The 17954-nt window shown below is 39.8% G+C and overlaps 1 protein-coding gene across 1 annotated transcript in view; it reads right to left on the reverse strand.

Annotated features, from left to right (window-relative positions):
• RORB (RAR related orphan receptor B) overlaps positions 1-17954 on the reverse strand; it is a 40831-nt gene that overhangs the window by 7156 nt on the left and 15721 nt on the right. The window contains exons 4-6 of the mRNA XM_058823761.1: positions 16844-17245; positions 2243-2364; positions 879-1011 (exon numbers count right to left, since the gene is read on the reverse strand). Of these exons, the coding sequence (XP_058679744.1) occupies positions 879-1011; positions 2243-2364; positions 16844-17245 (657 nt within the window). The remainder of the gene's footprint in view (positions 1-878; positions 1012-2242; positions 2365-16843; positions 17246-17954) is intronic.

Raw genomic sequence — 17954 nt, forward strand, 5'->3', positions numbered from 1 at the left:
AGTGATTTCTGTGTATGGAGTGCTGAATCACACAGGCTTTCAGCCTTAGTGAAGAGATCTCTCTTCAAAGAGAAGGACTTAAGTTTTAACAAGCTGCCTCACACAGCATCCTAGCTTTTACACATGGACAGAGCAAGAAACTGATATGACAGGGTAAATGTAGTTAATTACCAGTCATGGTTCTTGTGGCTCACTTAGTCATGCCATTTTGTCCTTCTGGGCTTGGCAGTGTTACTGCACAGTCACGATAAATCTTGTCAGGATTCTTTTGGAGGACAGAAATTACTGAGTCCCTTGATATGAAAGGAAAGTCCTTTTCCCCTTGCCCTTATGCACACACATGCAAACCTGGCATGCAGAGAGAGCATGGCTGGAGCACACTGCTGTAATCTGCTCTCATTTATTCTGAAACCAACTGGCACCAGCAGGAATTTTCCCTCCTGTGCACTGGCTGTAGTGTATTTCTGTAGTCTCATTAAGAAGATTAAAGATGACCACAGAGGCAGGCCCCAGGGATCTTGCCTTCGTTTCGTTAATGACAAGTGGGGATTTTACAGGGGGGCAGATGACTGATTAAACCAGCTCAATTTTCAGGCTCCTTCCACCACATGTCATGTTGAAGACTGCAGTTTTTGCAATGGTTGTGTGTCTGTGTGTGTGTGTGTGTACTTAATAACCACAACTGACTGTAGAGGGAAGGGAATCATAAGCCAGTAACATTATTAAGGTGGAAAAATACAGCAAGGTTAATGTACTTAATGCAACAGACAGAAATTAGGGCTCCTTCAAAATCAAAATGATTTGCAGGAAAATAAAGGAGAGCATGTTTCTAGGGTGCTGGGTGCTAAACTAGTCTCAAGCCTCTGGTGTTTACCCACCTGACTTAAGAAGGAGAATTTGGTCATTCTGGCAGAGCTCCATGAAGCCTGTTATGCGCTTTGCAAACTCCACCACATACTGGATAGCATGGGTGATCTGAATGGCACACTGCTGCCACAGAGCTTCTCTCGTCTTCCAGGAGAACACACACGGAAAAGCAAAGCGGTGAGCAAGCAGGTACATCAGTGCATCAATAAATTCAGGCGGCCTTGCAGACAGCAGCACTCCCCACGCTCCACCCCATACCCAGGCACAGCTAGCAGCCCCTCTTCTCTAGGTACCCAGCACTTCTCACTAGAAAGAAGGCTGTTTTCACAAGCCATTGCCCCACTCATCTGAACTCTGGCATTGCCTCTTCAAAGGAGCAGAATGCAGTGCACAGTGTTAAGGTGTGGTTCTAATGTTGGCTTTTGTGCAGGACAGACAAATAGTGGCACAAAAAATGCACACATTCCACAGCACTCTTAGGCAAGAAGTGGTGCAATGTTATTAATTTGTTCAACAGACTATTTTTCCTAGTTTGATACTTAAAATATATAATTGAAGTATCTGAACACAGATTACATAAAAATTTGGAGTTCCTGATAATCATTTTCCTTGCATACACATGTATGTACATATAAATAGATGTTCCTAGTTTCATGCCACAGCTCTGCAAACTGTGGTGTGTTTTTATTACTGCTAATATTGCATAGCCTCTCAGATTTCAAAGAACAAGCTGGAGTCTCTCCTGTGTCTTACATGACCAGCTAATGTGCCAACTGAAGTCTGACTGAAGACACATCACTAATGAAGCCAGTGCAAGAGGCACAGAGGTTTCTGCTGACTCTACTACATCTGGGGACGTGACAGGGGAAAATAGACTGAACTTGACCTGAGAATTGCAGGAACAGAAAAAAATGTAGTGTAATGAGATAATTTTTCCACCCAGTGTTAAAAAGCTTCAATTTAAGGAGTATTTTCAGCTTGTTATTATCTACTGTTGTAAGTGACAGGTATTTGTTATTCATTTAAAAAACAAATGTGTTTTCAAAATTACAAGGAATCGAGGTTTATGTTGGCTAATTTTCTTAAAATCTTTACAATAGAGGATCCAATAATAATGACATTGAAGTTAACCGAATTTGTGCATGAGGTTTAGATCTGTAACAACAAGCACAGAAAACATTACAAAGAGCCCAATATGCTGGAAAGCTTCTGCTTCTTTTTATGAAGTGTCACTACTTTGCTCTCAGTAACTAGTTCCCCAAAGATAGTGAAAAGTGTATTTTGACCTGTACAAAACTCATCAGTGTATTCTTGCCAGATAAATTACTCTGTTAACAATTTCAAGCAGAAGATAACGCATATTACAGGGTTGTACCTTGCTCTGGTAAACCTTTATTTCTTCATATGTGTGGGTCTGCCACGCTAGCTGATGTAATTCCTCCATTGTATATTGACATGTCTCCAAATGAGACTTAATGATATTCTGTGCAATTCGATCTGTGAAAGAGATAATAAAAAATAATTTGCATGAAACAGTGAACAGTGATCTGCAACAGCAAAATATTGAAAACAATGAAGGTGTTGGAAAAAGCACATTTAAGAAAATTAATCTTTTATTTTCAATGCTGCCTTTCTCATTTGTTTTTAATGTGGAAGTTGATTATTGCAAAATGTTTCAGTATTCAACCCAAAGCCAAATGATCTTGATAAACAGTGGATCTGCAGATGAAAATAACAATGACTTTTGTGAAAATATACAGAATCTTCATTCTGAAAGTGATTTAATATGTTTAAATAAATTTCACTAGGAGACCCTGTTTACCCAATTGCTTTTGTCTGCCCCAAACCTATTCAGTAACTGGTGGACTCTTCTAGCCTGGAGAAGAGAAGGAACACTGCTGTTGATTATGAACCCAGCAGGGTACCCCTTCAGGCTTTAGGCCACAACCTCTGCATGAAGGCAGTATCTCCCCTCCTGCTGTGTGTAGGTGTTTGCTTTCTTTCCTAACTGTCCATTTCTTTCTAGTTCTACTACAGGAACCTATCTGCTGAACTCAGTGGTCAGCATGTTTCAGAGCTGTTTCAGTGTCTCAAATTGACTCACTGCTTGAACTTGCCATGAACATTTGCATTACATTGAACACTGCGTGACTCATAAAAGAAGAGTAAACAGGTCTCTTTTTTCTCAAGTAAATTTTAAGCTGGATCATTTTCTGATTGAATTTGATTAGCAAGAACATGGCAGACTGATTTTAGCAAGGGATAAAAGCTAAAACTAGTATCCTGGGGTTTAGAAGGAGAAATGAAGGACATAAATCTCACACACAACACTAAGCTACCTTAAAGTTGTCCTGAAATTGCAGCCTTAGAAACTACTTCACAACATGGAATGCAGGATACAAGCAGAAAAGAAAGCATTCAATGTTGCCCTGGAAACTCACTGAAACTATGAGTAAACTTCTTTGACAAGTATTTTAAAGCAAACCTTTGCCCTTAAAGCCAATTGAGCGGATTAAAAAAAATTCACAAAAACTTCCAGCATGAGTTCATTAGCATTAGGAGTTGAAATGTTGTGATAAAACACGTTACTGAAAACTGATGATTTCCTATTTTGCAACTTTGGGTCCTACAGATCTAATGAAACTCATTGCTTCAGCCTGGAAACTTTGCTTAAGCCAAGCAAAGGAACAAAGTTGAAGCCACAGAAGTGAGCTGAAGCACTTGTAGTAGAACCAGCATTGCACAGAAAATATTTGTCAAAAAAGAGAAAAGGACATTGAAAATGCATGAGCCAAACCTGAGCATGGGAAATAGAAAGACCTAGGTATACCATTGCTCACTTGTTCAGATCCTCAACAGTTTGTGTAGAGTGTAGGGATCTGGAGCCTGGAGTTCCAAAATAAATCTGCCTCTTTGGCCTGAACTGACTGAACTTAGAAACACCAGCAAGAAGAGAAGCTGAAAAAAGAATGCAGAAGTGCATGTTCCCTGTAAGCACTGTTGGAGGAGAGCTATTTGAAGGAGAGATGCCTGTGCTACTCACAGTTAATAAACTGAGACTCGGTAGAAAGGTGCTGAAGATAAAATGCTGTAGGTTTGCATAGGAAAAATAAAACCTGCTTAATTGAATTTTCACAGGTGTCCTTTTATAGGTCAACACTATCTTTAGGTTTCCTAATGGAAGACTTGACTCCAGCCTATAGGTAACTAAGATTGCATATTAACAGAGTGATCTACCCATTGTTCTTTTATAGAAGGTTAGATGGAAGTCTTAACCTTTGAGGTGTTGCATTTTATAATCAAAAGGTGTTGCATTTTATAATAAAAATCTTGAAGATAAATGGGCATCTCTCTTACAATAAATGTCTCACATAATTCCATATTACTGCGTAGACAGATTTCTAATCAGATAAAGTGACCTGATGTCAACATTCTGAAAACAGGACCTTTTGATTTCACTGACTTCAAAATTTATTCCATTAACAGTTCTACATGGCTGCAAAGCTCCTCAGCTCCCATCCTTTTCCTAGTATTTATGTATTTACCTGAGGAATGAAGAGCTGAGAAGCTCTGCAGAGCTTTCTAGGGATGGCATCCTCTGTTGTACCCCACGCATCTTTTCCTTACACACTTATGCTTATGCTGAGCTGACATTAAAACCCATTTAGATGTGCAAAGGCCTGGGGCGATCGCAGCAAGCAGCAGCTCTGACTGCTGACATCCAAAGAGGAATCAGGTGCAAGACAGACCTGAAACCCTTGTGCCGCAGGCTAGGCGAGGCTGAGTGCGTGATGGAAAGGGTACACGGGCTCTCTGAGGAGAAGGGAAATGCTCATTCAGCACAGCAGCCTGCCTGCTTACCCTCCCTGCTGGAGCCCCTGGAAGGAGCTTTATGCAAATATAGCCTACAGCTGGGTGGCAGAGCTGACATGATGTAAAAAGTAAAAGAAGAATACCCCTGTCTTGGCTTCTCAGATGGTCCAGGAACAGAAGATCCAACACAGGCAGAGCAAAGAATGTCACTCTTAATGAGTTCCACACACCATAGCATTTGTTTTTGCCCGACATTTTCAGATTTTAGCATCGTTTTGCTAATAAAGTTGGAGTCAGTGCACATCTTGGCAAATCCCAAGGAGAATGACATTCCTGAACCACTGGCAACAATATAAATGACATGTGATGTAAACATGTCCTATCACAGGTACACTCCTGTACCCAAAATATATGAATTTCTGGGAGACCTGGCAGCTCTGAAATAAGCTGACCACCAAGTTCAATAGGTTAGTTCTCTAATAGAACTAGAAAAAATGGACAATGGGGAAAACAGGACAATATCTACACACAACAGGAAGAGAGATACTGCCCTGATGCAGAGGTCCAAAGCCTATGGAGGTACCCAGCAGGGGTGATAATCTAATAAATAGCTATGTTGTCCAGGCTAGAGGAGTCCACTGCAATTACTTCACATATCAAGTCTTGACTTTCAGTAGATTTTGTTTTCAAAAATCTTGAGCCATAGATTTCAAGGGTCCCCTATCACTGGGTAACTGCATGTACACAACTAGAAATCCTGTTTGGATGAACTCCAGGAACTACAAAAGACAACTCTGTTCTTGAGACTTCAATGTGAACTGCATTTCTACTTGAAATATTGTCAGTTCCCATTTTACATAAGTTACAGCAGGTTTGCTATATGAAAGGGAAAGCAAAAGAGATTATTCTGGCCACACGGGTGTGAGAATCAAAGTCTGCAACAACTTATTTTCTAAGGACCAACTGCTCCAACTATTGAGTGAAAATTAGTATTTCTAATGGAAAGAATCCCTGAGCCAGGACGACAGTACACCACCAGCCTGTAAATGGCAGGATTTGTAAAGCGTATCTATCTGCCACATAGGTAAACACAAATGTAGACTAGGTGCTTTACTCCTCCCCTGGCTTTATTACACTGGGGCTATATCTCCTATCTGGATCACTTGATACATGAAAATCACAGCATATCCTAGCAGATCTACTCTGTCTGGGAAGCACGGTCCACAGAAAATAATGTTTCCAGTATCCAGACTCTGGTATACACTGGGATGGGAAGCATTTGTATTAGGCAGGTTCATTCTATACCTTAGGTTTTCTTAGTATTGGTAACTTGACATTTTTTCTTGAAAAGCAAACACTTTTTCTAAAAATGCTCTGCTTCATTGAAAAAAAATCTAGAAAGAAGTACTTGCTTCCAGAGAGATAAACCAGAAACAACATACTCAATCAAGGAAATTGCCAATAATTGTAACCAACAGTTTCAAAAACCAGAAACACTCAAACAAAATACATCATGGGGTGTCCACTTACATTTCATTACTGTCCTGCATGTCTCTGACTGGTTTTCTATAATGGCCCACTACTCTAGCTGTAAAGCCTCATCAGTTCTTAGAGAACAAGGAAATCCAGATGGTTTTTTTGGCATGGCTAGAGAGCAGACACCTGAGAGGTCAGGCTGATCCCACTCCACGCAGCACAGGGCATTCTGCCCTTCCTATAGCAGGGCCTGGTGAGGCCTTGAGATGTGCCAGACCAATGGATAGGTTATTTAATCGGAATTTACAATGCAGCAGTTAAAAATATAGAAAAGTTCAATGTATAGTAGGAGATTTCCAGGAAAAACTGAAAATTGTACATCATGAAGCTGAAGAGGACCGCAAGAGATCCACGCTGTTTCAGGAAAAGAATGGTTTTTACATTTGTCCTAGCCTACCTAAAACAGAAGAAAGAATCAAGAGACGATTCTGTGAGGACTGCCCAGTGAAGTGAGCTATGCAGAGAAGTTAGTGCAACAAACCTGGATGCCTTCAGATGCATCAAACATCACCTGCCCCTCCCCTGGGCCCTTCTGTCCCTGGTGGTGGGGTGGGTAACATTCCTGGTCCCTGGTCAGGTCACAGGCACCACGTGAGTGCACAAGGGACTGCTCTGGTCAGTGTCACTGGTCACCAGCCACCGGGGCTGAACACGGGACTGGGCTGTGGCGTCCTCCTCTCCCTAAAGCTCTCTGTCTCCTTTGCCTGCTGAGTAGCCACTTCTCCAAAACTTGCAGGAGCTCAAGTGTCTGAGACTGCTGCTTCACTTCAGTGGTGCTGGGGAGTAGCTAAAGAATCATTGCACAGCCCTGACAGAAGGACTGGGGAGGCAGAGAGACTGCAAAAGCCCTATTTCATCAACAAAACAGGCCAAAAGCATATGCTGCAAGAGAAGAACAACAGCACATAAACTTGGGACTTTCTGTTTCCAGTTCTGTTTGCTCTGGCAGGCTTTGCCCCGCCCCAGCCCCTTCTTTTTTATTTTTCTCCTGCCGTAGTTTCCTATTTTGGATTTCAGGAGTTATCTCACAAAAGGCACTCTCCAAAGACTACCAATTGCTCAAACATTATTGGTGGAGTAGGAATTGCTTAAATACAAGCACATACAGAAAACTGAACACTGCAACCTAGACAGCAATCAAAATCAGCATACCAAAGAGCCACAGGGGTCTACCATCAGCTGATAAATCAGTACTGCCTTTTACAGGCACTTGCAATATTCAGAGATCTCCAACTACAATAGTGAAGAAAAACTCCGACTTGAGGTCAAATACAATGCTGGTGGGGATGGATGTAATCCATGGAGTGCACACAACATTCACCAGCTGTGAATTTCGTCTGCTAAGTGGAACTCATCTACAGCAGCATTTGTTTCCTACAGGCTCCTTAGTTCTTTTATTTGTCTCTCTTTTCTCAGGAGACACTCTAGTTTTTCTCAGCATTCCCTTCTTTTGCACAGGGAACTGAAAAACTTTGAAGTGTGCCTTCTAAAACACTGATAATCTTCTTCAATTAAAATGAATAATGAATCTTTAATTTGCCACTTACCCGTAGGATCTAGTTGGGTAGCTAAGAGCTTATCTCAGCTTATATTCTAAGTTGAGCTCTTGCAGGGATCCACTTTGAATTAATGCTGCAGTAACATCACAGCTTTGGCTGGCTGCTGTAAGCATACATAACAAAACTCCAGCCAGGCACTCTAAATAAAATCTCTGTTCTAGGACCTAAAAACTTGCCAATATAGCATCGGATCAACACTTTTTTGCATGCTAATTCAAGGGTATTATGACTAAAAAATGAAAATTTTTGAAAACTGAATCATTGAATTCAGACTATTCTTAAATTCTTTGACAGTTGTAGACACAGTGGCACAGCTAATGAAGTAAAAAAACCTCTGTGTTTGCTGTCAAACATGAATAATAGGTCTCATTTTTTTTACATGAACTGGACGAAAAGTTTGATTTTTTTTTTCTCAGAAAAACAGGAACATTTTTTTCCTGAAAGTGGTTGCAAAAAGCTCATTCCAGGGTTCATCTGTCTGTGGCATTCTCAATGCCATAATGCAAGAAAGTATTTCCCTCTGAAAAACAAGCTACTTTCATAACCTCTATTTGCTTAATAAATTTGCAGCACTACACAATATGCAGCCTAGGAAGATAGTATGAAACATAAAAACACTCATATGAGACTAGAAGTGCTAGAATTTAGTTCAGGAATAACCTTTACTTTATGTTTAAGTTACTGAATGTTTAACGTCACAAATGGAGTCCACAAAGAGTAAAAGCTATGTGTGTGAATTCTCTATTTTGTCTCTCTCTTTCAGAGTAAATCAGTGCTTCATTTGCCTTTCTAAAAATGCTAATAAATTAATAGAAATGACAATACAATGGAATGAAGTCCTTATCTTCAGGAAACTAGAGGATGGACCCAGAATTCCGTTAGATCCTAGAAGATTTTATAAATGCTTAATGGTCTCTAGTTAGTAATAATTCTCTTGGGACTCAGCCAATTTAGCAAAAATTAGAAGACATTTGACTGGCAGCAAAAGCACTAGCCAAGGAAATAGCTGAAGTTCAAATGAACTCTAAAGCCACCATATAATTACCACAAATTTATTGAGATGAGCTCTTTCTTAGCTTCTTCTAGCATAGGTTGCACAAATAAACCCTTATATTAAAATGAGACTGCTCTGAAACAAGAAAGTGGTTTTATTTTTTACAATAAAACATACATTACCTGAAGTGGATATTGTTCTCTATTAAAATGAGAAATATATATGTAATAATTAGAATATTACTGCTTTTAAAGCATGTTTGTGAGGGTTTGCTCTGTCATAGTCTGCAAAAAGCTGAGAGAGGTTAATATATCTTTTAGCAGTTGTTTCACTGTCACAGTCCTCAAATTAGCTTTCTATAAAGATTTTAAGCAGTCTGTCTACAGAAACATGTTAAAAAGTAATGGCAAAACATTCTACAATGGTTCTATTCTCCGGTAGTGTGGCAAATGAGTTGGATCAAGGTGATGTTAGTGTTTAGTGTCAGAAAGTGGAATAACTTGGTTATCATACACAATGACAGAATCATCACTGATCAAAAGAAAAGCCATCCATGCAGTCAAAAAGGAACACAAAACAGGGCTCCACACCTTAATATCCTGTATTAACTATTCCCATTTACTTGTGACTTTCATTCCTCGGAGATTACTGCACTATAAAATCTGCATTCTGATAATCAGTTTCAACATTTGTCTCTGAGCCCTGTGTTTTGTCACATTGAATTTTTTCACTGTGCACATCTATGTTTCTTTCTTGTGCATTTCACTCAAATTCTTTCTCATATCTTTTCACTCTTGTATAAAGGAATTGTTGCTGTTCTGTGAAATACAGTATCAAAAGCTGAATGGACTGATGAAAGACATCAGTACCTACAAAGCCGGAAACAGCATCACAAAACGCAAACCAAGCAGATTACCTTATTCTCAGGAATAAAGTAGAAAGTAGTGAAGTGCATGAAGTGAGTGATGAAAAATGGCAGACAGAAAGTTTGCCTTGGAAAGGCAAACTTAGGATGCTGCATGTATACTGGGAAAGAAAAAAGTTATAAACCCAAACTTCTGATGCCTTCCTTGTGCCTTAGGATTAAGGAATGATCAACCAGTGCTGTTTAGGACGACAAAGAAATATAACAGGGACTCCAGGTTAAGCTCTCAAGGTAATAATTACCTTGTAATTATTGGGGCTGATTGCCCAGAAACATCAGACAAAACACTGGTGGGAAAGTCGACACTAAATCCATGAAGGGGTTACCCGGAGGAGGATGGAAACAACAAGCAGCCACTACTTCAAACCACAGCAATTCTGGCAGATAGTGTGCCACTTCCATATACTACAGTGACTCCTAGAGCATCACTGCCTTGACCCCTCGATTCTCGTCTGCAGTTCCCCTCTTTGTGGGCTGTGCGTGAGTCACAACCCCAGAAGGCAACATACTTCTCTCACACATCCCAGCCCCTCTGTGCTCTGGCACCTGCTCCAGTCTTCTTTTTTCGAGCATTACTTGCAGAAAGCCATCTCCTCTGCTACTGACATTGCTGGTCCAAAGCATATGACAGGGAACCAGCCACAAGTCTGGTCTTACAACTGGCAGCAGCAGCAGCGTGCCTCAGTACTTACCACACCATTGGATCTACACTGATCTCCCTGTGAGATCTGCAATCTGACAACATTCACAGCACAATGGTATTCCTGAATAGATTGCCATGATATATGGTAATATATGGGATATATTATACGGTATTTTACATATTTTGACTGCTACAAATGGTTGATATCTAACAGCTTTTTTTGGACGCTCAGTAGAATGAACATATTTTGCCAAGTTTGGTAATGGAAGAAAATATTCTCGTCTTTGGAGAAAAGGAGTAATTTTATATACTTTAAAGGATTAGCAATTTGACCACTTTAAAGGACTGTATTATGATGTTTAAAAAATGTAGTCTATAGATAAGGTTGTTTTTAATACCATTCAACACATATTTTCAGCTCATTTGTAAAACAAGCTGAAGTTCTAAGTGAGCTGGAAGGGACACAGAATTGAAATGTGAACATACTCTGATTGTCATCTTTAAATAGGTAACGATGGTAAGGCAGTGCCCTGGTGGCATGCGCATAAAATGCACGTTGCATTTTTAAATGCTCACTAGATGGCAACATTGCTTTTCTTTAATACAGCTGCCATGGTGTAGACAGCAGCCCTGTAAAATTCTGACTGTCACCTTTGTAGAAGGAATATTAAACCATGGTTTGGAAAAAGAAGTGGAGAACATTACACAGGACTAAAAAACATTATTTCTGTTTCACTGTGGCTTTGTAAAGGGAACATAAACATAGATGCAATTGTCACCTTAGGTATGGGCTTTAATTGGTGAGCTCGCTGCATTTTGAATGTGGTTTGGAGTGTCCCTTGAAATAGCATCTAATTGACCGCTACATGTTCAGTAATGTTAACACTTGATCTGGCACAGGGAACAAACCTTGGCGATAAAGAGAAAGGTGTTAAGGAATGAGAAACACTTATCTCATGGAGAAGTGCTTTCAAAACCAAAGCACAGTGGACTTTTTAAGATATCAGTCTGATGCTGACATGCATTTATATATTGCACATCCAACATTAAGTCTTGTGGACATTCATGAAGAGTATAGATATAGAGGAATAAACTAAATAAACTAAATTCTTGTTAAGTTAGTGAGGAGATTGCTGAAAGAGAAAGGTGTGAAGAGAAAGAGAAAGGCTTTCAAATAGATCTTCAGCAGAGAACTTCAGAATGTTTACAGGTAAAGACCTCCCTTCTTTAGGAGAGAGAGTGAAATAACTCCTGCTTGTACAATATTGCAGCAATGGAAATTAAATAACTTCACAGAGTGTAAAACTGTTCACTGTGGTCTTGGGATGAATGTATTAATACAGCTAAATTACAACCAAATTACAAACGCACGGAATGTAATTTGTGGTTACCAAGAGGACTTTTTTTTTTAAACTATCCTGAGCAAGTTGAAAAAAAAATTAATGTTTTACTTTACTATCACTTTTCAGTCCATATGTGCAGGTCAGAAGAGCTGTGCCTTACAGTATAAGGCAGGTGATGCCTCCTCCAATCCACATTAGGCATGTGTCCTAGGGAGTTATTGCCCACCCTAAGATACACATAGCAGGGCAGGCTTAGAAGGATTGGGGAAAGGGAAGGCTCACCAGCTTTACTTTAATTTTATTAGAAATGTAAGCTCTCAAAGCCACTGGGTACAAACAGGCCTGATTTTGAAGAAATGTCATGTAAATGCATGTAAACAATACTTTCATCTACAATTATAGAGGCTGGGCTGTGTTATCTCCTGTACACTCCAGAGGTGTCTTACTGACTACCTACACACACACAGCTACAGGGCACCCTTAAGTTTGGCTTGCAGTGAATGCTTAACCAATCTGTTTTCTCCATAACAGTTGGCTAATCATTTCATCTTGTCCTTAAGAAATCACAGGGTGGCAATCTCAACTGCAGTTAAAGCAGGGAAGCCTTTCCATTAACTTTTACAGACCAAGATTGGAGGCACATATTTAGGGAGGAAAATGCGATATGCAGCTCAGTGGCAGATAATATTATGCACATATATTTAAACAAGATAGTCTTTTAATTTCACCAAGTCTAAAAATAGACCTTTAATGCCTCATAATTTAAAACCACACTTGGGAGAAAGCATTGACACCAGGAACTGGAGCTCCCTTCTCACTTCAGAATTTCCCACCCACCAGCTGACCCCTATGATTTGCTGTGTGAGGAGAAAGCCATTCTTCAAATGATCAAATTGTTGCTTTTGACATCGCAAGCGGATTTCACCCCATGGTTTGAGCTCCCACTGCATCATTTCTTCCTCCCCAGATGTGTAGATGGTACAGTGGTCATGGAGAAAGAGGATGATGTTGCCAAGTCCTTGGCAGCATGAGTCCTTGGGATGTGGGCATCTCCCACGCTGATGGAACACACCTGGATCATGCCACCCATGAACAGGACAGGCAGTGACAGAGCCTGCCTAACTCATCTAGTCACTGCCAGATGGTCACCTCACCTATTTTGTGTTCTGCCCACCCAAATCTGTATCAAGTGTCCAACAAGATGCTTTGAGTTAAGGAAAAAAATACATCCCTTTAAAGAAAAGGGATCTGAACTGGAAATGCACTTGATGACAAGTTGGGGATTCTGCTATCGTGTGTGTATTTATGAGGTTTGGAGTGATATCTTTATGCTTTGAGGGATTTTTGTAACATAAGTGGAATATTGATGAGGGCTGTGCCTAATGGGGAACTACCTGATTTTGTACAACTTCTCTCCATCATAAGCTCTGGCAGTTACATGAGAAATTTGTGACTGTATCTGAAAATGCTTTTTGTTACACTTAACCCTCTCTTCCATAGGAAGCATTGCCTATCCTGCTTCTCATGGAGATCACATAATGTGCAGTTGTATCTAGGCCTATGTAACTCATTTGGGGAAATATAATAATACCAAGTATGTGTGACAGAGCCCTATATAACTTTAATCTGTCAGCATGTCTTTCTCCTACACCTATTTGCTAGCACAGTAGATAGATACCAGTAAGCATGCAATACAAGATAAGCGATATTTTCCTCGCCATTCCATTCTAATACTACATGTCAAAACAGTTGCTATGTAAAAAATTTTGCATTTCAAAACTGTTAAGTTGAACAATTTCCCTTTCCACTACAAAGTCTTCTGGAGATGAATGTATGTTCGTGAAAAAGAACATTTTCACATTCAAATTAAAGCATAGAACTGTTAAAGATCAAAGTAGCTCTAACCATTTAGATTACTTTTTGGTGGAACTAGAAAATTAACATGTGAAGAAGAGCATGTAAATGATGCGTAAATTAAAGAGTCATAGAGTATCTTAGAAAATATTATTTTTATAACTGAATGAAACTGACAGGGAAAGGAAGACTTGTGACTTGGATTTTACAGAGAACTTACTGTTGGATAGCAAGCCAAATATAAATACCAAAGTAATATATGCAATTGCAGCAAGTATTTTAGGTGCAGCAGGGATCATTATTAGGATTTGTTTTGCAAGCATTTAACATTTTCATAATAATCTGAAAGAGAAGTTTCATAGCAGGCTAATTAAGTTAGGAGACAATTCTAAACTGAAGGAAGTCACAAAGCATCAATGAAGACTGAGACATAATGTGACAGGATTGAAATAATTAGGAAAATAAGAAAGAGAAAATTATACTCAAACTTGGAAATGTACAGTCAACTATATCTTAATTTAAAAATGCCCTACACAGGAGAGAAGTGAGTTTGAAACAAACAAAGCATTAACACCAAAGGAGTAAGTGAATTAGATTTTGGTTGACATGTAATCAGAAACTGCATAGATTACTTTTGTTCTGAGTGCTTGTGAAGAAGTCTGCTCCTTGGAGAGCTCATAGAAACTTCCAGGAACTCAAGGATGAAAGAAGTTCCCACACATTCATTCATGAGGGAAAAAAAATACAATAGTTGCAATCAAGATCAGGCAAGTGGCAGTGGAGATTGTGCTTATAGACATAAATTTATTTGAAGAGTGTAATGACCAGAAAAAAGTTAGGACTGGAGATTTCTACCTGGTAGAAAATAATCAGTGCAGAAAAGAAGCATCATGATCTGGGATACTTTAGTGTTTCACTAGATCACCAGACATGTTGGTACAAAGAAATTTCCATCAGCCACAAGGATCAATGCAGCACAGCTTTTCTATCTCCTATATATTCTCCATGATTTCATCTAAGAGTTAAAAGCAGTAACATCTATTTAGCATAAGTTGAGTTTATTCCTAAATGTCACTGTAGTGAGATGCAATTCTGCAGTGAAATTTAGGCACACTATAATATGAAATCAGCACATCCCAGGACTGCAAGACTGCAGCTCTACAGATGGTCCAACAATCCACTGCAGCATTAAGAGACATTTTCTACTCCTTTTTAAACACTGAAAATATCATTTGCCTGTGCACCAATCCAAATATTTTATGGTGCATCTCTTCCAGTTATCAGCTGATTTGTTATACTACATTATCTCTCACTGTCTCCCTTACCCCTCTGCTGTACATGCCACAAATGAAAGACAGCATACTTGTGTAAAATCATAGCAGTTTAGGAGCCCTAGTTTCAATTTCAAAAGGAAAAGAGGTAAATCCCAGAGCCTCTGCATTTTGCTGTCAGCTCAGAGATGGGCCATTTGCTATGTAGCACTCCCTCTGCTCTGGGTTTTCCCCTGATTTGTGTGCTTCAGAGGAGGGTGATAAACTTGGAAATGTGGGGTGGATTTACGGCAGAATGTTTTAGAGCTAGGAGAGAAAAAATAGGGTGAAAAACAAAGAATGTTGTATTATTTCTAAGTGAACCTGCAAGAGAAAAAAAGTTATCTTGATTTAAGTTAAAAAGATAAAACTTTGATTGTCTGAAATCAAAAGGTCCCATTGACTTCAGGGGGATTCTCCGGCCACTAAGGACATAGTGGCCACATTCTGTCTTTGCACTCATTTCTGTAACTGAGCACAAACCCCAACTCGTGGACTATCAGAACTCCTGCATTTCTGGACTTCCCTGGGTCTCTCTGGAAACTGGTACCGGTACCCTTTGGTGGTGGGTCTGCAGGGAAACAGCTCTTAAGGACTGTTTGCATTGCCTCTCAGCAGCTTTGCAGCAGTGCAATCCACAGTTGCAGGACTGAGGTATGCACAAGCCATGTGTGAGTAATACTCATATGGCCATGACAGCTGAGGGAGCAAATGTTCATCTCCAATGCTGCACTGTGGCTGTACAGTTTTATTGGACAGTGGCCTGGGCCAAATGTGATAATAAGGCAGGTCTTTGTTTGAGTGCCATATAAGTTTTAACTTTCTCCTGGACAATTTGCACCTAAAGCACACAACGTGTTATGGCGCTCCCTACAAATAAGCATGCAAGGGCAGAATACACGCTATCAATTTTAGCTGCAACTTCATTTTTTTACCAGACAGTAACTACTATATATCCCACTACTGTAATGTATGTTGAGGTGAGGCCACAGTCCTCAGTAGGACTGAGCACAAACACACATTTACAGATCTCAGTGTAATCCATGTACATGAGTCAGCAAAGTTAGGCCAGAACTACAGGGTTTTTTCCATGATTTGAAATGAATTAATTTGTTAAGAATGCTCTTGAACATGACTTTTTACCTTCTTCTTTTTTTTTTAAATTAAATTCCATTAACAAAGTGTTACCCTTAGATTAAGTTCTCAGCCACAACTGATTCAGCATATTTCACTTCTTCATCCTAATTAGGATGCCAATCTTTGTTCATGTTATTTCTTTGTAATAGAAGTAGTACTTCCAGTGGCTTTGGTGAAATACAACTAGAAGCATTAGATGAACAGAAATCCTCCTTTGACAAAAATCACCTTTAGTCATTGAGTTTCTAACAGCCTCACCTCACAGAGGGGTCTCTGTCAGTTATCAAAGATGAAAGCAAAGGGACAGGCTCTCCAAGGCCTTCGGGCAGAGAAGCAGGGATACCCACAGAAATAAATTCACAGTTTGTGCACTTTAGGAATTTAGTGAGCGTGCTCACATCTGTGCAGCTGAAGTAGGAACTGGGACTTTTTCACAGTAAGTACCCTAGAATTTGCTGATGTGGGGATTCTGGGTGTTGACAAGAATACGGATAGTTGGCTGAAGCGATCATTTAACCCTGCCAGTAATGAGCTCATTTGAAACAAGCCCCTTCCTAATTATCACTTGGTTATGATTGATTAATCACCTGCTTTGATGCTCTTATTTAGTAAACAGAAATGAACTGCTGGTTTTAAGAACTGCATAATTTTTAATAAAAAAAGATCTGCCTTAATGTTATATCAATTAGTTCCAGACTTGTTTTCTTTCCCATACTCTCTGTATGTGTGTGCACACACACATGTGAATATGTAACTACTGTGTACCTGTGCATGGAATGCCTGTATGACATTTTAATGAAAACAGTACTGGATCTTAGCTTATATATGCACATTGCACTACAGGAATAAGAATTTTTCTTACCGATTTCGCTCATGGATATCCCTGGAGCTAATTGGCCGCTGTTGAAAGAACTATAGGTAAACAAGTTTGGTACAGAGGTGAGGTCATAGATAGGTTCCTGCTTTATCTGTTTGATTCCAGTCATGTCTAACCCAGACTGGTCTGGGGAGGGCTGGGCAGAATCCACGCTGTAATAGCCCTCAGACTTGGGCAGGTCGATGACGTGCCCGTTGGCGTAGGTGCTGCCACTCTCGCTGTTCAGATTGTTCAAGCCATTGCTGATGCTGCTGCTGTAAACCCTGGCCAGAGCTTCTGCCTCACCACTCTGCTGCTGCCGCTGCTCCTGCAGTCGCTGCTGGTGCTTCTGCACTTCAGCATACAAGCTATCCCTCTGCTTTTTGGACATTCTTCCAAATTTCACAGCTGAAAAGCAAAGCACAATGTCAAACCATTGTCGTCTTCAAATTTTTCTCGATTCCCCTCAACGCCACCACTCTTCTGTCATTAACTTTCAGGGTTAATTTTGCTTTGGAAACACCTTTTTCTGTGGAAATGAGAAAGGATGCAAAGCTTTGCATCACATACATCTCATAAAGGAAAAAATATTGCGTACTTGATTTTACCAGGTGACAACAAGAACTCCTGTTTGACAGGAGGGCCTCAGTCAAGTAATTCACTTCCCACTATGAATATTAAAAAGACCATGCATCCTTTTATATCTCTGTGTTCACTGAACAACCACCCAGAGCTGTATGAAATGTACAGTCTGTGAATTCATATCCATTTACTAACTTTCCACAGATCTTTACACAGTACACTAACAAGATTAGTTTTCTGGGTGAAAACAAGCCCCAAAAACTTATTACTGTATCCTTTCAATGGGGTGTTATCTTCCTACTTAAAAAAAAAAAAAAAAAAAAAAAAAACAGGTTAGAACCTAGAGGAAAATAACAGATTTGAAAGTAAACAGCACAAATGAATGTCATCTTTTCCACAGAGCAAAGTCTTAGGGACTTATGCAATCTCCATTTCAACAACCTTCATGCACAAATCCATGCACTCCTTCTGATGAGAAAGGGAAGAAAATATAAGAGGGCAAACCATTTTCCCCAGAAACAGGGTTCATTACACC

The sequence above is a fragment of the Ammospiza caudacuta genome, chromosome Z, assembly GCF_027887145.1.
Source record: "Ammospiza caudacuta isolate bAmmCau1 chromosome Z, bAmmCau1.pri, whole genome shotgun sequence".
Classification (NCBI taxonomy): domain Eukaryota; kingdom Metazoa; phylum Chordata; class Aves; order Passeriformes; family Passerellidae; genus Ammospiza; species Ammospiza caudacuta.